Source organism: Pseudophryne corroboree, chromosome 11 (genome assembly GCF_028390025.1).
Source record: "Pseudophryne corroboree isolate aPseCor3 chromosome 11, aPseCor3.hap2, whole genome shotgun sequence".
NCBI lineage: Eukaryota > Metazoa > Chordata > Amphibia > Anura > Myobatrachidae > Pseudophryne > Pseudophryne corroboree.
The window spans coordinates 121239779-121264652 of record NC_086454.1 but is presented as its reverse complement, the minus strand read 5'-3'; the positions used below and the strand labels follow the sequence as shown (position 1 = coordinate 121264652).

Sequence of the window (24874 nt, the reverse complement as noted above, 5' to 3'; positions counted from 1 at the left end):
ACCTATGACTTGAAATAATAGTAAATTGCAGGGATATGCTACAACACACATCACATTTCAATACATCAGAACAAAGAATTTTTCTTATTATACAAGTGCCATTGCTCTCAAAATGAAAGTGCATACCACTAATATAAATCATTGTGGCATATTAGAACTGATGTGACGTGGTATAGACTACTCATGTATCATGATCACATGATTAGATATCTCAAGCATGTAGTCTTATGTATAATGCCACCAGACCCTCACAGTGACATGAAATAAAGGTATATATTTCACAAGCACTTTGTATTTACAGTATTTGGCCACTTGGTGTGTATAGAGGACAGTGCATGTATTCTCGCTGTAATGATCCTTTGGGTGATGTTTACATCCTTTGCTCTCATTCCTGAGGTAGGCGTCGGGGAGAAGTTTAGCAAATAACACAAATGCCTATCATATGAGGCATTCATCTGCCAAATGAGCAGTGACATTCATACTTCTGCTATCTCATTTTAGGCTTGCTGTATCGTGATGCCAAATATTTGGCTATTGAACATGCCACATTATGTGCCTATAGCAGTGGTTTCCAAACTTTATTGAATCACGGCGCCCTAGAATATCAGAATTTTTTTCACGGCACCCCTAGGCCAAAAATTTCTTATTGAGAAATTTAGAAAGAAATATTACATTAAGTAGATCGCGTTTATATGTCATCCTTAGGGTCAGTTGTGTGGTGAGGGACAAGATTTGCTTCTGTTTGGCCACATATTTTATGACTGGCAGCCATCAGCACAGGTTTTGCCTATGATATTGACCATGAATAATTTAAATTGGTCCTGGACCACCAACCCAGGGCACCCCTGCAAGTGTCCCGAGGCACCCCAGGGAGCCACGGCACACAGTTTGGGAACCTCTGGCCTATAGCAAACGCCACGTCTATACTACAGGTTGAATATCCCTTATCCAAAATGTTTGGGACTAGAGGTATTTAGTTTGGAATAATTGCATACCATAATGAGATATCATGGTGATGGGACCTAAGTCTAAGCACAGAATGCATTTATGTTTCATATACCCCTTATACACACAGCCTGAAGGTCATTTTAGCCAATATTTTTTAGAACTTTGTACATTAAACAAAGTGTGTCTACATTCACACAATTCATTTATGTTTCACATACACCTTATACACACAGCCTGAAGGTCATTTAATACAATATTTTTAATAACGTTGTGTATTAAACAAAGTTTGTGTACATTGAGTTATCAAAAAACAAAGGTTTCACTATCTCACTCTCACTCAAAAAATTCTGTATTTCGGAATATTCCGTAATTCGGAATATTTGGATATGGGATACTCAACCTGTACTAGTATGGGATAAAAACATGCTGCAGACCGTTATGCTGAGTACATCTGATGGCTTCCAAGCTGATAGCTTGCAATAGCTGTGAGCCAATTCACACGATGTGTTATGCAATATGGAGGTACAGTAGTATCATAGGATAGATTTACTAAATCTGACCATAAGCTGGTGTAGAAATAGGACAGGCTTATTATCAACTGTGAAGGCTGCAAATTATGGATTTAGTGTACCAGAATCAGCTGAGAATCATAATGGACCCTTTATGCTGAGCTGTACACTGGACATGTTAATTCACCAAAAAGTCTGCAATGTAAGCTGCCTTTCCCAGAATCCCTTTCTCTTTTGCCAAGGCTTATATGAGCAACTCTGAAAAAAAAAATGTTTAGTTAAGACGCATAATTAGTTTTGATATTTACAGGGTTTTACAAATTTGTATTATGAATATCTCTGAAGTTTACAATGCATTTAATTAAAGATCTGCATTAAATTGACTATAATAATTTAAATAGTTTTGCTTCTAAAATGAACCAATGCAAATAGGACGCACAAGCAGCTCCCGTTGTCTAAAATGATGTGCAGCATGCCTATGTTCTGCGTGTAATAGCAACTGCATCTGCATACAAAATGTTATGATACGCTTATACAATCACAAGTACACACAGAATATAGCTATACCACATATCATTTAAATCAGCATAAACTGCTTGTGCGTCCTGGATGACTGGGGATTATTTAGGGGGTGTGTTGGTTTAATCATGGAACTTTTGGGTGCCAATGGGTGACTTTCTCTGACATTGTAGACCTCCTGTAATACAAAATGCATTCTGGTTGGTCCGAAAAAATCGGACGTTTTCTAGTCTGAATACAGTGGCAACTCTGATCCGATACGCATGGCTGAGTTCTGGGAAATAGACGCACATTTGTAATGTCCGATGTAGTGCGATAATTTCCCAGATGGCGTTATTGGCTCCTTGCCTATGTGTCTATAAGTCTCTATAACAAAGGTAGACAAGCTCTCTCCAGCTGATGTGGAACTACAAGTCCAAGCATGTGATGTTAGCCGCTATATGTATATATCTGTCCTGCTATAGTTGTTTAATGTTACGCTACAGTAGAGAAAGTTACACAATGGCGTGCTTATAGATAGACGGCTCCTGGCACACAGCCAGCAAATTCAGGGACTTCTTAGAAATGTGCTTCCTAGAAGTGTTTATGGAACACGGCCTATCACGTAGAATGGGGACCTTTCCCTCACATAAAGCTATACTTTATTGCATTATCTATTCTCCGTGTTTGCATTGTGCTATGGAAAATGATGTTGAGGTTGTTTACACTTTTTCATATACTGATAGTAAACTCTTGCTAGTAAAAAATAGTGCTAGGTACTCTCATAGATTCTGATTATTAGGAGTGATGGAATTATTGCTTTGTATGGTGCACTGAGTGTGTCAGTATGCTTTCAGTCTTCTAAAAGATGTTTGTAGTTTTCTACAATAAAAACGCAAGGTCTTGCAGTATTGGTGTGGTGTGTAATTACACAACTGGCCGTTCGGTAATGCGTGTGAATGGGCCACACAACAATGCATATTGTTAGCATAGTGACCAGCGGACGTTTATCATTGAGTGACCTGTAGGGTACAGTAAAGCTTTTATATACACTGATCATGTTGCTGGTATCTGGTGTAAGTCTACACGGTGAGGGCTATTTGCACTTTTCCTACGTATGCCAGTATGTAATCCTGACATTCTCTTCCCACCCTGAACAGCATGATAAGCTGTCACGGGGGCTAGTACTGGAACACTGCCTGCTGCCCTTTACTCATGCATGGAGCGCAGCCAATGAGTGCACTGGCACCACGCACAGCTAGTTGTATGGGTGGCTGAAAGATCAAGACCCTGGTTTCAAGTCTAATATAGCGTTAACTGTTTGACTTCTAATTGGCAATAAGGATGATTTGTGATGTAAGTAGTAGGTACACATAAAAATGCATGTTGCGTTGCACTAGTACACAGACATTGCTCCTGGTTTTAATGCTTTTACCCATAGACTGCAGGAGTATTGAACTGAAACTAGGGGGTAAATTTACTAAGGTGGGAGATTTTTAGAACTGGTGATGTTGCCCATAGCAACCAATCAGATTGTATCTATTATCTTCTAGAAGTAGCTAGACAAATGTTAAGTAGAATCTGATTGGTTGCTATGGGCAACATCACAAGTTCTAAAAAAACTCCCACCTTAGTAAATTAACCCCTAGTTGTACAGTAATTTAACTCATGGTATCTCCTATATGTAAGGTCTTCAGTTACATGCACATGGAGGCTCAGCCTGCATTGTGCCTTGCTTAAGCGGCGTTCTGGAATTTAGCAAAATGTATCTCAAACTGAAGTTTAGAAAGGGATTATTGATCCCTGTTAGGATTGCAAAGTCTGCTCACTGGACAACTCAGGGCATTATGTTAGTTGGACGTAGCTGCAGCTTTCTACAGTTTCTGCCCTATTGAGCGTTCAGCCCTGCACTTCTCCAGGTATCCGGATGATAGGTCGACAGTCCGTAGATCGACTGCATATGGTTATCATGGAGAAACTGTCGACATATGAAAAGGTTAACATGAGTTTTTGGTGGTTTTTTATTTATTTATTTATTTTTTGTTTTCATTTTGAGGATTTTTTCATACTTTACTATCCACGTGGACTACACTTGGGAATAGTACCCCAGCCAAATAAGCCATGCGCACTAATTGGGGGTCCACCTGCTGAAAGGAACATTTTGACACTAAATTTTTTTTTTCAAAACTCATGTCAACCTTTTCATGTGTCACTAAGTCAGTAGAATGGAACACAGACCATGCTGATGGGCACATGTATGCCCGTGTGCATATGCCAAGCTAATTTGCTCCCATCACTTTCTATAGTGAATGGAGGGCATTCCATTGACCCCATTACTCCACTCGCACTGAATGTGAGTACAGGTTGAGTATCCCATATCCAAATATCCGAAATACTGAATATTCCGAAATACGGACTTTTTTGAGTGAGAGTGAGATAGTGAAACTTTTTGTTTTCTGATGGCTCAATGTACACAAACTTTGTTTAATACACACAGTTATTAAAAATATTGTATTAAATGACCTTCAGACTGTGTATATAAGGTGTATATGAAACATAAATGAATTTTGTGAATGTAGACACACTTTGTTTAATGCACAAAGTTATAAAAAATATTGGCTAAAATTACCTTCAGGCTGTGTGTATAAGGTGCATATAAAACATAAATGCATTCTGTGCTTAGATTTAGGTCCCATCACCATGATATCTCATTATGGTATGCAATTATTCCAAAATACGGAAAAATCCGATATCCAAAATACCTCTGGTCCCAAGCATTGTGGATAAGGGATACTCAACCTGTATAGGGAACAGGCAGGCTCCGATCAGGTCTGCCAAGAGAAATTCTCGTCCCTGGTACAACAACTTCCTGGGCCCCCCTGCCCCCCACTGGTGGGGGTGTGACCACAGCATACTGAGGGCATGGCCACTTCTGTTTGGGGGCATGTCTAGCACATGAGAAGACACCACTCACAGAAGCATGGCACGCCGCCCAGCCAGGGCAGTAGAGAGCCTGGTTGGGCCCAGGTACTTTTCAGGGGACATGGCCTAATCAAAGGAGGTGAGGATCTGGACCCCCACTGGGTCCCTCTATCAGATCTGGGCCCAGGTAATTTGTACCCTCCCCCCCCCCCCCCCCCCCCTTCTCTCTCGATGCCACTGGCTCCAATAACATCATTGTGTACACTTTGCTCCATGCTTCCTATTGGTGCTCTCTGCTGTTAAGACAGAAAGAAAATGCCCACTTTACATTTCTCACAAGTTTTAAAGCCAGAGTCTTTATAAAAGACATTTATCTTGACCTTTCACTGAGATCACCATGATATTCCGAGGAAAGCTGCGCTACTACATACTTACATGAAAGTTTTTTCTAAATAGAGCTGCCCTGGAGGCTCCAGCTGGGGGGAGGGCTCCTTTGTAAAATATCTTACTAGCTGGTAGTGTGAATTCCAGGTATTTGTCTACAACAGGGATGGGGAACCTTCGGCCCTGCAGCTGCTGTTGAACTACACGTCCCAGCATGCCTTGCAACAGTTTTAGCATGGACAAATAGCAAAACTGTAGCAAGGCATGCTGGGTATGTGTAGTTCAACAACAGCTGGAGGGCCGAAGGTTCCTCATCCCTGGTCTACAAGGTTAGAGCACGTCACTGGTTCTCCAGCTGTACTGGAACTACAAATCCCACAACAGTTCCACACTAGCTATAAGATGCCTGCCTTTGTGGTAGAGAATGTAAAAGTTTCCTAAAGGGGGGTATGAAGTGCTACCAAATTAGAAGCAATTAAGATTGTGTAGAACTTTTGAAGAATATGTCTAGTTCCTGCAGCTTCTCCAATGCGGGATCCACTGGGCACAGTGTATTTTCCGCCACACCGATGTAATCATAGTATTTAATAGCTGGAAAGCGTTGTAATCCCAAATGGATTAAGGCCCTCATTCCGAGTTGTTCGCTCGCAAGCTGCTTTTAGCAGCTTTGCACACGCTAAGCCGCCGCCTACTGGAAGTGAATCTTAGCTTATCAAAATTGCGAACGAAAGATTTGCAATATTGCGAAAAGACTTCTCTGTGCAGTTTCTGAGTAGCTCGAGACTCTTCCAGTGCGATCAGTTCAGTGCTTGTCGTTCCTGGTTTGACGTCACAAACACACCCAGCGTTCGCTCAGACACTCCTCCGTTTCTCCAGCCACTCCCGCGTTTTTCCCAGAAACGGTAGCGTTTTTTCAAACACTCCCATAAAACGGCCTGTTTCCGCCCAGAAACACCCACTTCCTGTCAATCACATTACGATCACCAGAACAAAGAAAAAACCTCGTAATGCCGTGAGTAAAATACCTAACTGCATAGCAAATTTACTTGGCGCAGTCGCAATGCGAACATTGCGCAGTTAGCGGAAAATCGCTGCAATGCGAAAAAAAAATTCAGAGCGAACAACTCGGAATGACCACCTAAGTGCTTATTAGAAATGATAATGATAATCTTTGGTGTTTCGCAGTAGGTGATAAATTATTGTGCAGATTAGACATTTCAGAGGACACAACTGCTTCCTTCCTCTGACAATGGTACTACTGTCTGAGGAAACAGGCAGTGATTGCCTAAATGCTATGTAAAAAGCATGTTGAGTTGCAATATTACATAGAGAGGAAGGTACAGACAAAGTAACACAGAGGATATATGTATTGGAACTAGGTGAAGCAAACACATATGGCAAGTAACCTAGTATATGATAAACAGCCCTGCATATGGCAGCTGTAACCATGTGATAACCACTTATCACAGTCACACAGGTTACAGAGCTATACTTATGCACTGCTGTCCTTTAGCGGACCCTAGTCTATTACAAACAAGTCCAGGCCTGTTCTACAATATCACAAAAGGGTTGTTCCTGGAAAGGACCAGGGAACCAAGAAGTAAACCTCTTTGTGGGGGCACTCTTTATTTTATAATGTAAATAATCTTTTTTTTTTTTAAACTTAAGTTTAAAAAAATATATTATTTACATTCTAAAATAAAGAGTGCCCCCACAAAGAGGTTTACTTCTTGGTTCCCTGGTCCTTTCCAGGAACAACCCTTTTGTGATACATTTGTAATTTCTACCTCGGGGAGTACCACCAGCAATGTAATTGAATATAGAGATTTTCTATTGATAGCTGGTTTTCATACACATTACAACATTAGAACAGTGAAATTTGCTATAGGTTGTGCAGGACTACTCCAATTCTTTCTCTGTTCTACATTATCACAAGGGCAAAGCAGCCCAATAATACCTCGCAACTAAAGCCCCATACACACTAGATGAGAAAGTAAAAGATCTCGCTCAGAAGGGCCAATCTGAGCAAGATTGTTTACAATCTCGTCCAATGTGTACACTCAATGTCGTTAACGATCACATTGTAACAATAGCTAGTAATTTAGTGAACACAATCCCTCTGCTTTCATGGGAGACCAGTGGAAAGAAATGTAACAATACCTACAGTAGTAGCATTACAGAAGAATCAGGCATAATATTGATTTTGTCTGAAAATCTTTTATCTGAATCCTTGTAATTTGGTGTTAGTGAAATAATATAACTGACTGCAGGAGCTTTCTTTAATAAAGGTCAGTGTATAAACTGGATTTCTATAAGCATTTATATTCCACCCTGGTAAATACTATTTATATATGTGAATGTGGCATCAGACAAATGGTTAAACATATGTGAAATCAACAACAGTCTATTGTGTTGTATAAAAGAGACCCTTGCCCAGCATAAACACAAGGATGGTTTAAGAACATATGAGTTGAAGAACTCCCTAGAGAAAAAGTATGAACATTGTGTAAAAGTTCTTGATAATAACATGTAAAGGACAAGGATGGTTGAGTTCTCTCATAAGGTCAAATACCTTTCACATTTCCACAAAATGATATTTCTATTTACACACATATGGGCCTGCGCATACGTGCAGGGCCGCTGAGACAGCCGCAGGGCCTGGGTACTGAGGAGGGTGTGATAAAATCTTGGGGCCTAAATCAGATCTGGTCGCAGCAGCACATTTGTTAGCAAATGGGCAAAACCATGTGCACTGCAGGGGGTGGGCATATATAACATGTGCAAAGAGAGTTAGATTTGGGTGGGTTATATTGTTTCTGTGCAGGGTAAATACTGGCTGCTTTATTTTTACACTGCAGTTAAGATTTCAGTTTGAATACACCCCACCCAAATCTAACTCCCTCTGCACAGGTTATATCTCCTCCCTCCCGCCCCCCCCCCCCCCCCCCCGCAATGCACATGGTTTTGCCCATTTCCTGACAAATTTGCTGCTGCGATCAGGTCTGAATTAGACCCAGCCCTCTTCGAAAAAAATATAAACACTATGCAGCCCGGCACCACTGCAAAGGGGGACGTCCCATAATCTATTGTATTTAATAGAAGTACACTTTATTATAATTTATATATTTCTGAAAATTATAGCAATACTTTATACTCCTTTCTTACATATGTATAAATGAAAGGGAAACAATGATCTGAGATTGCAGCACTCTGAACATTCTCTTCATGTGCATGGAAATGTGATCTTCTTCCTAATGAAACATATTTGACAGAAATGAATACATACCGATACGTCCATGTGCTCCTGTATACATACTGTAGGTACATTGCATTGAGATCCTAATAATAACATCCACAAATTCCAAGGTTTAAACGTTTTTCTTAGTTTCTTTTTAATGTAGAGTAATATCTCACTGATTTTCTCTCCAATCTGACTCTCTTCTTTTATTTCTTAGGAGAAGCTGGGGCAAATATTATTGATGTCTCTAAGGAGGCAAGGAAACGGTTCCTGGGCCCTCTGCATCCATCATTTAACCTGGTCAAGATCATTCGGAACTGCCTTTACAAGACACTGCCCGATGATGCACATGAGCATGCCACCGGGCGGCTGGGCATATCACTGACACGAGTGTCTGATGGGGAGAATGTGCTGCTGACACAGTTCAACACCAAGGAAGAGCTTATACAGGTACCATTCTCTGGGGTGTAGATCCCTTTAGCTATAAAGATCATTATTATTATAATTTTTATTTTTTAACACAGTTTTTATTGTTATTTTTATAACCAAGTTTTGTCTGTCCTTTAACTTAGCCCTCTGTGTCTTTCAGGCAAATGTGTGCAGTACATTCATACCTGTATACTGCGGACTCATCCCCCCATGCCTGCAAGGAGTAGTAAGTACAGGATACATCGTACCTTGGTTACATTAAACTATTTTCTTTGTGCTATATTGTGCTGCTGTCTGTCAGGCGGTGACATGGTTAAAAGATCATTCTATCACCGCTCAGAAAATAGCCGCAGCAATTTCTGTTTCTGATAGAAGAGTCCTGAGCACGACCGGGCTGGCTGTGGCACGCAGTTCTAGCACATTATGGCTCCTTGCACAGGAGATGAAACACAGTGTGACAGGTGACTTCTGTGCTCCTGAGCTTCTGCAAACACTGTCATTTAGCATTATTGTCACATGAACAGGAGGCAGAATAGTGCACAGCTCAGCAGCTGCTGTATAGAAGATGCCTGGTTTGCAGTCTTTCAGTACAAATACTTTTTAGCTGACTTTCACACTGGTCGCTAGCCATACTGCAGAAAAGGCTTATCCATCTGTGTCCTGAATTAGCATAATCCTGCCTACAATAGTGCTGGAGGGCAAGGTCAGACAAACCTGTCCTGTAAAGTATATTTAGGGCCTAATTCAAGGTTGATTGCAAAATACAATTTTCCTCTAATGGGCAAAACCATTTGCACTGCAGGTGTGGCAGATATAACATGTGCAGAGAGAGTTAGATTTGATTGGGGTATTTTGTTTCTGTGCAGGGTAAATACTGTCTGCTTTATTTTTACACTGCAATTTAGATTTCAGTTTGAACACACCCCACCCAAATCTAACGCTCTCTGCACATGTTATATCTGCCCCACCTGCAGTGCACATGGTTTTGTCCATTAGAGGAAAATGTTATTTTGCAATTAACCTTGAATTAGGCACTTAATTCCCAAACATCAATTTGTCAACAGCAGAGATGAGTAAAATGGCTTTTTCTTGTATTACTGGGTCTAGTTATCTCAGTGAGGGTAATCGTCATGTGCAAATGTACAGTGACCTTTACTGACCAATTACCAATTCACTTTCACCAAATTTAGTGCAAAGGGTGCTTTGTTTTCCCTCAGTTTATGGTTGAGAGCATATAACCAATAATGAATGCTGGATAAATGTGGACATTCAGCAATAGCTGGAGAAGAACATCTGCAAGGGATATAATACTCTGTTCCCTCTAAAGTACTAAAATAAAGAATTTATAATACTGTGATTAGTATATAATGCAGCATGTGTTAGGTTAGAAACATATAACATTTACATACAGTAATATGAACAGCTGATATACAGAATAATACAGCACATTTACATTTGGAATTAACTGTGCTCATATAAGGATTTTGCCACCTGCAATTGATCTTTGTCTTATCACCCCATCAGAGGTACGTGGATGGTGGAATTTCTGACAACCTGCCTCAGTATGAGCTGAAGAATACCATCACCGTCTCCCCCTTTTCGGGCGAGAGTGACATTTGTCCACGCGATGGCTGCACCAATATCCACGAGCTCAGAGTCACCAACACCAGCATTCAGTTTAACCTCAGTAACTTGTACAGGCTGTCCAAGGCCCTGTTCCCTCCTGAGCCTCAGGTATTGGCCGTATGTGTGCATGATGATGTGTGGATGGGGAGACTTGCCATTGTAATCATTCAGCTGTGCATGGCGTTTAGTAATATGGCCAGCATTTCTTTGGAAAAAATAAATAAGTTATATACTGTATATCAACCATTTTTCATATTGGGGCAGAGGTTATAAAATCCATTTTGGACTTGACAGCTAATTGTTTGGTATGGGCTCAAGTTTTGTTTTCCATGTCTACGGAAATTGGAAACATAGGGAACGTTATGAAATGTTTTTGTAAGCATTAAAACAAGTATGCCATCCTCACTGTACTGCACCTAGAAACCCTTCCCCACTGTACTTGTGCACCAGAAACCCATGCTGTCTTGGTCAGTGGGGGTCATTCCGACATGATCACATGCTAGGTTTTTTCGCTGCGCTGCGATCAGGTCCGAACTGCGCATGCATATGCACCGTATGTACAGGTGCAAAGCGTATCGTTGCTGAGCGATGGATTTTACAAAGAATCCATTCACGCAGTCGATCGCAAGGAGATTGACAGGAAGAGGGCGTTTGTGGGTGTCAACTGACGGGTGTCTGACGTCAATTCTGGACTGAAGTGATCGCAGCAGCTGAGTATATTCTGAGCTACTCAAAAACTGCACAAAACTTTTTTGTACCGCTCGGCTGCACATGCGTTTGCACACTTGCAAAGCAAACATACACTCCCCTATAGGCGGCGGCTATCTGTTCGCAGCGCTGCAAAAAATAGCTAGCGAGCGATCAACTCGGAATGACCCCCAATGTGCCTTTTTGCTAGAACTTTGCATTGTACTTTATCTCCACCTAGTGGCAACAAAAAGTAAATACAGAAATACAGAAATCTAAGTAGCAAAACCTATTAACATACAGCAGTTACACAAAGAGAATACATTTGAATGGACTGAATTCATTGTAGTGGATGAATACATAAGAGAGCCTTCTACTGCATTAGTGAAGACAAGCACCATCTTGTTGTTTTTAGCTGTGGAGCAGTGAAATGAACTAATGATGGGTATATTCGTAAAACAAGTAAAAATAATACTGTAGTTTAAACAACCAAGGCGGCTCCGGTAAGAGAATCCTGTAAAGAGTAAATGATTCAGTGGTGGTTTGGTTACACTTCTTTGTATGTAGTTGCACTGGCCCCGGCGGCTTGGTTCCATCTGACATTCTGAGCAGTCAGAGGGTTGTAGAGAAGTGTGATGGTGCAACCGGGATCCGGTCTGAAGAACGGCAGTGTCTAGGTCGACAATGTTTAGGTCAGCCACTATAGGTCGACAGGGTCAGAAGGTCGACAGGGTCAGAAGGTCGATATGTTCTAGGTCGACAGGTCAAAAGGTCGACATGATTGTGTTTTTTTTTGTTCAATTTATTTTTTTACACTTTTTCATACTTCACGAACCACGTGGACTACGATTGGAACGGTAATCCCGAAGCGAGCCATGCGAGGGGACACGGTGCACTAATTGGGGTTCCCGGTCACTCTACGAAGAAAACGACACAAAAAAATACATAAAAAAACTCATGTCGACCTTTTGACCTGTCGACCTAGAACATGTCGACCTTCTGACCCTTTCGACCTAGACACTGTCGATCTAATGATCCACACCCGGTGCAACCAATGATGTGTTTTTGTATGCAAGTGGTAGATGAAAGACACAGCCGGTGAGTGCCTACTAATTACAGACTGCGGCATTAGTGTATGTTCCTAGTATCACAGCGCAGATAGGGAAACATAAATCTTAATTGTGCCGGGTGTTCCCAGTCCCTGTATGCCTGTGCCCTGCTGATTAGTCCAGCAGAGCAGACATGTAGCCTGCTCACAATCACTGGACTGGACATCATGTAAAGATGGGTCGGGGGAGCTCCGGTCGTCTCGGTACCCCCTCAAATCCGGTACCCAGAGCACATTCCAGCACTGTAACATCTCATGGGTTCAGTGTATCACAACAAATACAGAGCAGCACAAAGGAGGATTTGGGAAGAACTGAGCCTCAGGTGCATGCGTAATAATGAGATTAATGATTACTACATGGTAGCTCATCTCCCTCTCCTCCTGCCCCCTCTGAGGTAATGGAGGCTAGGAGCAGAGCAGCTGTCTATGTAATAACTCATTACTACATATGGCTCTCTGCGCTGCTCCAGAATCAGAGCAGGGGCCTCTATGCACATTGGTAAATAGAGCTCTATATACTTTGAATCAGCTACTTGAATGCTGCAATTGGAAGGAAGCTCTGTGCATAGGTGTAACCTTTCCTCTCTGTGTTATATTCCATAGGTGCTGAAAGACATGTGTAAGCAGGGGTACAGAGATGCTCTACATTTCTTAAAGAGGAATGGTATGTATATGTACAAATGTATATGAAATATTTATTAGATATAACAAGTATAGTAAATAAAAAAAGTAGCATTTGAGGGGGAGTTTCATTGAGTTGTGGGGTTGTCAGCCCCCAACTATTCAACTAAGGGTTGCAACCTGGCATGGTAAACCCCCGGAGGTGACTTAACATGGATTTTCCCTTGCATTAAATGCACCCTCTGCCAGAATCTATGGGTTAACACAAGTTATCCTTGGATTTACCACACGGGGATAATGACTATTAATTGAATAGCCCCTGCCGTTAAACCTGAAGCTTTGCTCGCACGGTAAACACTGCCGATAATTGAATCTGACTCTAAGTGTATATAATATCCAGCAAAATGTTTTAGCGTCTTCTACTGGCTTTGCATTATGCTCCAATGAAAACAAGCCTGTGCCACCAGCCTTTCAAGTCACGTAGGAAGATATGTTTATATTTAAATACAGAGAACTAAATCAATACAATCAGAAATTGATGTGTTGAGTTGTTTCATTAGTTCAGTGAGAAGTAATGTGGTGATGTGTGTTACTACAACAGGGCTGCTGGATCAGCCGCGGCCTATGAGGTGCCTGCCCCTGCCGGCTCCTGCCATTCTGGCCAATCAGAATGAAGAGAACAGTGAAAGGGAAGAGCAGGCTGCAGAAGTGATCACTGTAGAGGAGGCTGAGGATCATGTGTTTGAGCATCTTCCCCAGAGACTAAACCAGGGTAAGAATACAAATACCCATTACAGATATATACTAGATCATATAGTACAGGTGTGATACACAATCAATATATAAATACATGTGTGACAAAACAACAAAAGGAAGATACTTATTGTAGAAAGGTATTTTCCTTGTGTTCATCATGTTCCTGTACTGGTTGTTGAAGGTGAGGAGTTTCATGTCACTTTCCATACTTAAAGCGTGCATGCAATATACCATTATAGGTATTATGTAGCCCTATAGAGACTGCACAATGACTGCTTGCACTACTACCCACATTAGACTCCACATAACCAGTGAGATACACAACACAAGCATGACAGCCTGGTCATATTGCCTATTGTGTGCTACTCTTAATTTGACCAAAGAACTAACACTCTCTCTCCCCACCAGCTCTCTTGGAGGCCTGTACAGAGAAGCGCAGTGTCTACTTATCAATATCCAACTTGCTGCCTGTTCGCTTAGCATCTGCCATGATGCTGCCATACACTCTGCCCCTGGAATCTGCACTGTCCTTCACTGTCAGGTAAAGAATGGACTTTTAAGGTTTTCAGGCCGGCATCTACCTTCAGTTACTATTATGTATTAATTTTGTAATGATGCTGTCTGCAGGCTTCTGGAATGGCTTCCTGATGTCCCAGAAGATATCCGGTGGATTAAAGATCAAACCCGCAAAGTATGTCACTATGTGCTGAGGAACGCAAAGAAAAGACTGGGGAGCCACATATCAGCCAGGTATACATTGCTTTACCATCTACTGACACAGGGATAATACTGGCACTAAACCCAACACTTACTTACACGTGTTGTTGTACGAAGTCATTGACAGGCATAGTGTTGCTGCACCAGGCACTTGTATGCATCAGTAGTAAGGGCCTTGGGGGTCATTCCGAGTTGTTCGCTAGCAGATTTCGGTCGCAGCGCAGCGATCAGGCAAAAAAACTGCACTTATGTGTATGCGCCGCTATGCGCACGCACGAAGTACTATTTCACACAAGGTCTAACGAAGCATTTTAGCCGCACTGCTGGCCGCAGAGTGATTAACAGGAAGTGGGCGTTTCTGGGTGTCAACTGACCGTTTTCAGGGAGTGTGTGGAAAAACGCAGGCGTGCCAGATAAAAATGCAGGTGTGGTTGGGGAAACGCAAGCGTGGCTGGCCAAACGCAGGGCGTGTTCGTGACGTCAAAACAGAAACTGAAAAGTTTGAAGTGATCGCTAGCGCTGAGTACGTCTGGAGCTACTCTGAAACTGCACAAAATTATTTTGTAGCCACTATGCGATCCTTTCGTTCGCACTTCTGCTAAGCTAAGATACACTCCCAGAGGGCGGCAGCCTAGCGTGTGCAATGCTGCTAAAAGCAGCTAGCGAGCGATCAACTCGGAATGAGGGCCATTGTTTCACCTGGTAAGAGTGTGAACAAAACCTTGAACTTTGTCTTTTTAATTTCAGTGTAAGAAGCTGCCCTGAAATCCTCTGCAGCGCAATTGTATGATAACATAGTAACATAGTATCTAAGGTTGAAAAAAGACAATTTGTCCATCGTATTCAACCTGTTTGTGGTCTCCTATGCAGTTTTATTTTAGGACTAGTTATTTTTATTTTAGGACTAGTTATATTATTTATAATGCTTGTCTAGCACCATATCCCTGAATATCTTTATCCAATAGGAATTTATGTAACCCATTCTTAAAGGTGTTAACTGAGTCCGCTGTTACTACTCTCTCAGGCAGGGAATTCCAAACACGTATTGTCCTTACTGTGAAAAAACCTTTTCGCCTCATATATTTGTAGATGTTGATCATGTCCCCTCTTAGTCTCCTCTTTTCCAGTGTAATCATGCCTAGTCTTGCAAGCCTTTCCTCGTATTCCAGTGTCTCCATGCCCTTAATTAGTTTGATCACCCGCCTCTGAACCTTTTCTAGCTCCAGGATCTCCTTTTTGTAGTATGGTGCCCAAAATTGTACTCCGTATTCAAGATGTGGCCTCACTAGTGATTTATATAATGGGAGTATAACACTCTCGTCCCTTGCATCAATTCCCCGTTTTATGCATGCTAATATCTTATTAGCCTTTTTTGCTGTAATCCTACTTTGGGTACTGCTGCTTAGTTTGTTATCTATGTGAACACCTAAGCCTTTTTCCAGTACAGAATCCCTTAATATTACTCCATTTAGTATGTAGGTGTTATTTTTGGTCTTGCTACCACAGTGCATTACCTTACACTTGTCTGTATTGAATCTCAGTCTCCATTTTGCTGCCCATGCTACTAGTTTAACTAAGTCGTTCTGAAGAGACTCGGCATCCCCCTCCGTATTTATAACCTTACACAATTTGGTATCGTCAGCAAAAATTGACACCATGCTCTCTAGACCTACTGTTAGGTCGTTAATGAAAATGTTGAACAATAGTGGTCCAAGTACAGACCCTTGTGGCACACCACTTAGCACTTTAATCCAATTTTAAAATGATCAATTAACCACAACGCGCTGCTCCCTATTATCTAACCAATTACTGACCCAAGTGCATATTGTGCTCCCTAGCCCTATTTCTTGTAGCTTATAGATAAGTCTCATGTGTGGTACTGTGTCGAAAGCTTTGGCAAAGTCTAAAAAAAATTACATCCACCTCCTTACCCTGATCAAGGTTCGCACTTACTGTTTCATAAAAGCCAAGTAAGTTGGTTTGATACTGCAAGTCAAACATCTATACGACATTGCTACACTGCATGCTAATGTTGTAGGTCTGTGAGTCTCTCTAGTTGGCCAACATAGCGTACCAAGGCATCCCCTGCATAAGAGGTTCACAAATCAAAATCCCTTTCTGGACACTGGGTCCCAGCTACAGTAGTACTGCTCAATTTGGATGGATGAGCCCTAAGGCTATGTGGCATTCAGGTTGCTTTCACTGTGAGGAGAAGATGGCTGTACACAGTGGATTATAGAGGTCCTCTTCTTTCTGCTTGCCTGATGGTGATCCAAGCAATTACAACCATTCTGAAGAATCACACTTTTTCCCCCACAATCTCTATGGCAGACTTGCTGGTTGCTGCAATATATTCATTAAAGCTGATCACTTTCTCTTCAGCATAATAAGGCCACAAAAACATCATTTTATCACTGTGTGTTATCCTGTAAATGATTCCACTGGGTATAGGGAAGGGAAAAACTAGTTTCCAACCTATACGTTTATCTATGTCAAATGTCTTTCATTGGAGAATTGTACAATATGGGCCTAATTCAAGGTTGATTGCAAAACAACATTTTCCTCTAATGGTGGGACCGATGTAACATGTGCAGAGAGAGTTAGATTTGGGTGGGTTATTTTGTTACTGTGTAGGGTAAATACTGGCTGCTTTACTTTTACACTGCAATTTAGATTTCAGTTTGAACACACCCCACCCAAATCTAACTCTCTCTGCATATGTTATGTCTGCCTCCCCGGCAGTTCACGTGGTTTTTCCCATTAGCTAACAAATTTGCTGTTGCGATCAGATCTGAATTAGGCCCTATGTCAGGTTGTAACCAGCAGCCATATTATTAGCCCATGAGCTCACGTTGCATTTAAGGGATCAAAGGCAAAAAATGTGATATAATTACAGTGGTTACGTCAGCTTCTGTCAGTGCTGAAGGAGATTTACCTCATTTCTCAAAGTTTTCTGGCTGTGCTGAAGCCAGTGCCTGTGTCCTTAGCAATAGCTTTATTGGCTTCAGCAGTGTGAAAATGCCTCCTGCTGATTTTACATATTTTAGCACTACTGCTGCATCTGTACGCAGTACTGCCTCTATGTTGACTGCGTCTGTACGCAGCGGCTGTAGTGACTGCGTCTGTACGCAGCGGCTGTGCTGACTGCGTCTGTACGCAGCGGCTGTGCTGACTGGTCTATCTCTGACTCGGGCACATGGGGGGTAATTCCAAGTTGATCGCAGCAGGATTTTTGATAGCAATTGGGCAAAACATGTGCACTGCAGGGGAGGCAGATATAACATGTGCAGAGAGAGTTAGATTTGGGTGGGTTATTTTATTTCTGTGCTGGGTAAATACTGGCTGCTTTATTTTTACACTGCAAATTAGATTGCAGATTGAACACACCCCACCCAAATCTAACTCTCTCTGCACATGTTATATCTGCCTCCCCTGCAGTGCACATGGTTTTGCCCAATTGCTAAAAAAAATCCTGCTGCGATCAACTTGGAATTACCCCCATAGTCCAGTTTTATGCGATTAATTGTATATGACTAATCACCCCTAAAATTAAAACAAATGTATTTTCTTCTGTTACTTTCCTGCATGCCCTTAACATCCCAGCATACCACATTTATGTAAATGCACAGTCACAGTTACGCAGCACTGTATATTGAGGGAATGCTGCAAAGCCAAGTAACTGTCTGGAGGGCAATTGTTCCCCGACCTAATGGAGGACTGGCACAAAGAGATGCACGGGGCTTCACTAAAGCACATTATTCTCTCCGTAGTACTGAATAAATGCCATATAACTTATAGAGCCTCTTTGTAACTGTGCATTTCATGCAGTTGGCCCATAGAAACTGTTATATTGCATATTTCACTACAACAATTTCGAAAAGGAATCTTGTAGCCATAACCATCCAACACTACTGTAGACAGGTGGCTGGTGCTACCATACAAATGTCCGCTTATTTCTGCTTGTAACCCAGGTGAAAACATCCCAGACCTCTCTTGTTTTAGTGAGAGCTGTCTTTTTGCATATGTTACTATTTTGGTTTGCAACTGTGTGAATTTGAAAATAAATTCTATAGTTTATGATTTGTCTTGTGTTTTAGGCTCTACTACCATCTGGAATTGAGGAGATCTCAGAGCCTTCCTGTTCCATTGGTCCTTGGTGCCAGCGAGTCTTTGCCTAGATGGCTGAGGAGCAATACCTCTCTAATGGACATGATGCAGAAATGGGAGGACTACCAAAGGCAGTTGATGCCCGGACTCTTCTGTATCAACGTAGACATGCAAGCCACACTGTACCACCATCAACAACCACAGAAGTCTGAGATCTCCATGGACCCTAACAGTCTAGTGATGGTGGAGGTGACCAAAGCAAATAGCTTGGAGACGTTGTGAAAACCATGCTTTTAAATGGATGCCAATTATTTTATGTCCATTTTTGGTTTTGGACCTTATCTACTAGTGGTCTTTTTTTTTATCAAGTGATATTCATTTGACTTGGGTCACTCATGGATGTAGTTCCCTGAGGTAAATTGGTGATGTAAGCTCATAGTAATTCAGTTTGACCAATTCTCCTTGGGCCTAGCATGTCCATATCTGGGAAAACCGGTAATGTTTAAGAGGTTGTGTAAACACAATCCAGGTGCCCACCGAGTAAGTATAGCTATGGTCTTGTGGGACCAGATTGGGATAGACACAAAGAGTACAGAGTGAGTGTTGCTATGGAGAAGAGATTCTGTGGCTGTGATATTTAGCTGCCATAATGGTGCAGAAATATTACTTTGATGTTACACAGAAAGGAAATGCAGGGGATCTTAGTAAATTCAGTGGAAGGAAAAAGACATTGTACATTTCATAATACAAAACAAATGTATGTCTGAGCTCTTATTAGAGCTCAGACATACATTATCATACATAGAGAAAGTGATAACAAATGCTTTCATATATTTTCAATGTTAACCTTTGACTACATAAAATGAGATCTAGTATCCTCATTATTATTTTATACAAGTCTGTCACTTGTATAAAATGATAGCCAAATTTACGTTTAAGAGGCAAGGAATCGTAGTAGATTCCTTAGAGGGTTGGGGTTAAAAATATCAGTGCCTAGGGCAAAACCGACTAGGGCCCATAGCATTACAGAGGACCTGTTGTCAGGTCCTATGATGTAATTTTATTGCCTTACAACAGAAAGCCTTTGGCACTATATAGTCACTCCCACGCGAACGTTAATCCAGCATGTTTTTCCCTCCAGAGCACACAGTAGGAGTGGCTGTTTTATAAAGCAGAGGGAGCATAGTGTTTCCTAATTAGCTGGACTCGGAAGGCGAGTCGGCATGTCAGCATAGAGAGCTCTATCTCAGACTGGCTTCCTCTTACCTCATAGCTCTCAGGTCCTAATAACATTACTGTTTCACAGCAATTTTTTTAAGAATTTATGTTTCGCCTTAAAAAAATCTGAAAAACCTTTTCTTTATTTTTGCTTAAGTGTTTGGATAAAAGAATGTTTGAGAGGTAAAAGTATGTAATTACTTTGTTGATGTAGAAGATAAAGGAAGGACCAGCTTCTGAAGGAAACGTACGTTGGATTATTTAGGTTGGTAAATTCTGCAAGTTATGGAAAATGTCAGCGGCTTTTGTTGCTCACAGAAAGTGAAGCATTTTCCTATTTTACATACAGTGCAGGGATTCAGGTTATTTCAGGATAATTTTTCTTTAATTTTGAATAACTTATATAAAAAAGGCACTTAGTGAGCTGTTTGAGACTTCCAAAAAAGCCAATTGTTCATTACCAACCAAATTTTGATTTATCAGAAATTGTGGGTAATATTATAGGACATTTTATAGTTGCTTCTAACTTTGGAATTGTAACACATTTACATACAAAATCAGTATTTTTAAATACAAATTTTATTTTCCCTACTAATTTAATTTTTTTTTCTGTTTAGAAACTAATTATTTTATGCCGTGTACAAATGTACTTCTCTTCATTCAGTCTATAGTATTTTCATATATATATATATATATATATATATATATATTAACTTATATATAATGTTTTTTTCATGAACCTCAGAATGGGTGATAATGAGAAGGATTTCACCTCAGGGACTCCAGTTCCCAAAATATTCTCTTTCTACCTCAGTCACAACCATTGCTGCTTTGTTTCACCAATGAAACAAAATCACTGTTGTGGTCAATATAATGTGGTTATAACATGGCGTATAGATTTTTATAGCAGGGTGGAAATAGTACAGAATATTTAAAGATCTGAGTGTTTCCCAGGGAGAAATATTTTGAACTTTGACTGCTCTGCAGGGATCTGTATGTCAGGTGTTGCTTATCTCGGATTCTGTTGTGGAATAGAAATGCCACTTCAGTGCAGACTCCCAAAAGAGAACTTACATACCGATGCTGAGCTGGACAATTATGTGATTAAAAAAGCTCTAAAATATACATGTATCATTTGTTGAGTCAATGGGAACAGTGCAAATTTGTGTATCTCACGCTAAAGAAACGGACGTATGCCCTACTCACCATTGGCCCTTAGTTCCTTTAAATATTGGAATAAGCCTTTTCAACGGCTCCATATTATTATTAATGCATGTGTGCATTAATGTGTTTCTCTCTAGAATTCTCAGTAGGTGCAGATCTTTTTTCCAGGATGTACTTGTTTGACTTAAGCTACGTTATTTAGTTTTGGCTTAATAGCTGTGCTTCATGCTGGTGTACTTTCACAGCTAGCTATCACGAGGAACCAGAGTTAAATGTCAAATCAGCAGTTTGCAAAGTCAGCCCTCCAAGCCTATATGTATTGCCGTTTTTGCGTTAGCCTCTCACCTTTATAAGGTTGCTTGGATCAGAGAAATAGTCATTTTTATAGATCACTCACTCAACTTGCCAAGAAATCTGTTTAGTGTGAGTTGATGCTAAAAAACTAACACTGCGTTGTAGCCTAATGCCTATGTGGCTGGTCGATTTAGTCATTTCATATATTGGTGCAATGTATTGGCTGAACTTTGTACAGCATGTAACCACAGAAGTCAGTTTAGATTTTGTGCTGCAGGATTAGACAGCCAAGTGTGCCAGTTACCTATATTGACAAGTGTTTAAGGTCTTTGGTTGTCATGCACATATGTGGCAGGCTTTCCATTGCATCCTGGTGTTGAAGGGATGCCAAATTATTGTAACCATTCGCTTTTACTGTTAAGTATTAAGTCCTTAGGAAAGTGTTGTCATATTCCAGAATTTTAATGTAAAAACATCTTCGAGAATAAATTGAAGCAGTAACCTTTGTTTCAATACCTGAGTGGGAACTGTGAAGATATTAATTGTAGCGGTCTCTATTGGTATCTATGGAGCACTAAGTACAACAGAGAGAATCATTCCATAAATTCCAATCTATTAAATCAATAAGGAGGCCGGCTACAAATGTCATGTAACTCTGGGTCAGGCATTCAAATATCGCATATTATTGCCTCATTCATTTCTAAGAAGGCTAGTTGTTATTTTAAAGAGTCTACTGAAAATGACCTGCTTTCATTGTTATCTGGTGCACATACATTATGACAATACAGAATACAGGAGTACATCTATAAGATTACACCAAGCAGCCATATAGAACATTGATACTTAGCAATCTTTTGTGATGTGCCACATTTTCTATTGCCATTTACTATGCAGCCTGTAGGAAGTGAGGAACTACAGTACTATGCATATAACTAAGTATTTAAACATAGGTGTGTGTGTGTGTAAGACATACGGATTTACCTGTGCTGTAATATAAATGTATATAAACATTGCATTTGCTGCACTTTCTTCTTGTTTGACTGCCAGCTGTAAAAATGTAACAAAAATTGCTTTTATATATGTATAGAAATAATAAATTTTTTTGATTGCATACGGTCACTGTCTCAGAATTCTCATTTGCAGATGATGTATCTGCGATAGGTAATTTTTTTATTTATTTTTGTATAATCCGTTTTTTTATTGAAATATCTGCAAACACGAAGCAATATGGAAGAAAAGCTTAATAGCACAAAAATACAGACACTCAACACAGCGAGAGACCATATAGCCATAGAACAAAAAATAAGACAAATCGTAGACAATACGGCCAATCTAAAATACAGCACATCCTATAAAGTCACAGTGTCACAATTAACATAAAACATTCCAAACAAGTTGAGTATTAAGAACATGGGAGGGGAGGGGGGTGGAGGCTAGGAAGAGTAAAGACAAAGGGGGTAATTCAGACCTGATCGCTCGCTAGCTGTTTTTTGCAGTCCTGAATTCGCATAGTCGCCACCCACCGGGGAGTGTATTTTAGCTGTGCAAGTGTGTGATCGCATGTGCAGCCGTGCGGTACAAAAAAACTTTGTGCAGTTTCTGAGTTGCCCAGGACTTACTCAGCCGCTGCGATCACTTCAGCCTGTCCGGGGCCGGAATTGACGTCCGACACCCGCCCTGCAAAACGCTTTGACACACCTGCGTTTTTCCAACCACTCCCTGAAAACGGTCAGTTGCCACCCACAAACGCCTTCTTCCTGTCAATCTCCTTGCGATCAGCTGTGCGAATGGATTCTTCGTAAAACCCATCGCACAGCAACGATCCGCTTTGTACCCGTGCGACGCACCTGCGCATTGCGGTGCATGCGCAGTTCTGACCTGATCGCAGCGCTGCAAAAAAACGCTAGCGCGCAATCAGGTCTGAATTATCCCCAAAGAGCAAAGAAGAAAAGTAAGAAGAAGAAAAGAGAGAGAATGGCACATTAAAGTACATACGGAGCTACAATCAGGGTAGACCCCATAAACCTTTAAATAAACTGAGGTATTTCTCGACCTTTCGGTTTAGCAATATAATCTTTAAGTTCTTGAAGCTTTAAATTATATCCAGGGGGACCAGACCGACCTGAACTCAGATAATTTATCTTCAGAGGTCAGGAGGATTTCTTCCATAGTCTGGAAGTAGTCTAACCTAGCAAACCAGGTGTTGCGAGTAGGTGGGAGGGAAGATTTCAATAAAACAGGTATGGATGCGCGAGCAGCGTTGCTCAGATGGTGGAGTAACGAGTGCTTTAAAGTTAGACAGAGTAGTGGAAGAATAGTTTAGTTGCCAGAAAGCAGGAGTAGTGGGAATGGCTATATCGAGTATCACAGAAAAGAGCGCAATAACATCTTCCCAAAAAGTGTGAATCAGCGGGCATTCCCACATATATGCAGTACGTTTCCTGTTGTGGTCCTACATCTTAAGCAGTTAGGACAGGTACATTTTATTACAGCTTAGTAAATACAGTTGTTTGTTCTTTGTGAGGAAAAGATAAGAAGTGAATTGTGCCATATGGAAATTTAAAGTGGAAAATGTTTCCTGTGTGATAGTGGAATGCAAAGGAGGTCTGTGAAAAATTGTTTATTCCAGAGCGATATAAAACACTGAAAAATTACGGCAAGATGCTAGAAAGCAACCTTGAATGAAAAACACTTGCTTACTATAATTTCTCCACCAGTAATAACAAATGTAAATATCATACACTGCTCAAAAAAATAAAGGGAACACTAAAATAACACATCCTACATCTGAATGAATGAAATATTCTTATTAAATACTTTGTTCTTTACATAGTTGAATGTGCTGACAACAAAATCACACAAAAATTGTCAATTGAAATCAAATTTATTAACCCATGGAGGTCTGGATTTGGAGTCACCCTCAAAATGAAAGTGGAAAAACACACTACAGGCTGATCCAACTTTGATGTAATGTCCTTAAAACAAGTCAAAATGAGGCTCAGTAGTGTGTGTGTGGCCTCCATGTGCCTGTATGACCTCCCTACAACACACACAAGTGGCTCAGGTAGTGCAGCTCATCCAGGATGGCACATCAATGCGAGCTGTGGCAAGAAGGTTTGCTGTGTCTGTCAGCGTAATGTCCAGAGCATGGAGGCGCTACCAGGAGACAGGCCAGTACATCAGGAGATGTGGAGGAGGCCGTAGGAGGGCAACAACCCAGCAGCAGGACCGCTACCTCCACCTTTGTGCAAGGAGGAACAGGAGGAGCACTGCCAGAGCACTGCAAAATTACCTCCAGCAAGCCACATATGTGCATGTGTTTACTCAAACGATCAGAAACAGACTCCATGAGGGCCCGATGTCCACAGGTGGGAGTTGTGCTTACAGCCCAACACCGTGCAGGACGTTTGGCATTTGCCAGAGAACACCAAGATTGGCAAATTCGCCACTGGCGCCCTGTGCTCTTCACAGATGAAAGCAGGTTCTCACTGAGCACATGTGACAGAGTCTGGAGACGCCAAGGAGAATGTTCTGCTGCCTGCAACATCCTCCAGCATGACCGGTTTGGCAGTGGGTCAGTAATGGTGTGGGGTGGCATTTCTTTGGGGGGCCGCACAGCCCTCCATGTGCTCGCCAGAGGTAGCCTGA

The 24874-nt window shown here is 41.2% G+C and overlaps 1 protein-coding gene across 2 annotated transcripts in view; it reads left to right on the top strand.

Annotated features, from left to right (window-relative positions):
- PNPLA2 (patatin like phospholipase domain containing 2) overlaps positions 1 to 22342 on the top strand; it is a 50263-nt gene extending 27921 nt beyond the window's left edge. For both annotated transcript variants that reach the window (XM_063944773.1, XM_063944772.1), the window contains exons 3-10: positions 8717 to 8949; positions 9089 to 9154; positions 10453 to 10662; positions 12953 to 13013; positions 13572 to 13742; positions 14135 to 14267; positions 14354 to 14476; positions 18541 to 22342. In XM_063944773.1, the coding sequence (XP_063800843.1) occupies positions 8717 to 8949; positions 9089 to 9154; positions 10453 to 10662; positions 12953 to 13013; positions 13572 to 13742; positions 14135 to 14267; positions 14354 to 14476; positions 18541 to 18832 (1289 nt within the window). In that variant the 3' untranslated portion in view covers positions 18833 to 22342. The remainder of the gene's footprint in view (positions 1 to 8716; positions 8950 to 9088; positions 9155 to 10452; positions 10663 to 12952; positions 13014 to 13571; positions 13743 to 14134; positions 14268 to 14353; positions 14477 to 18540) is intronic.
- Positions 22343 to 24874: the final 2532 nt, after the last annotated feature.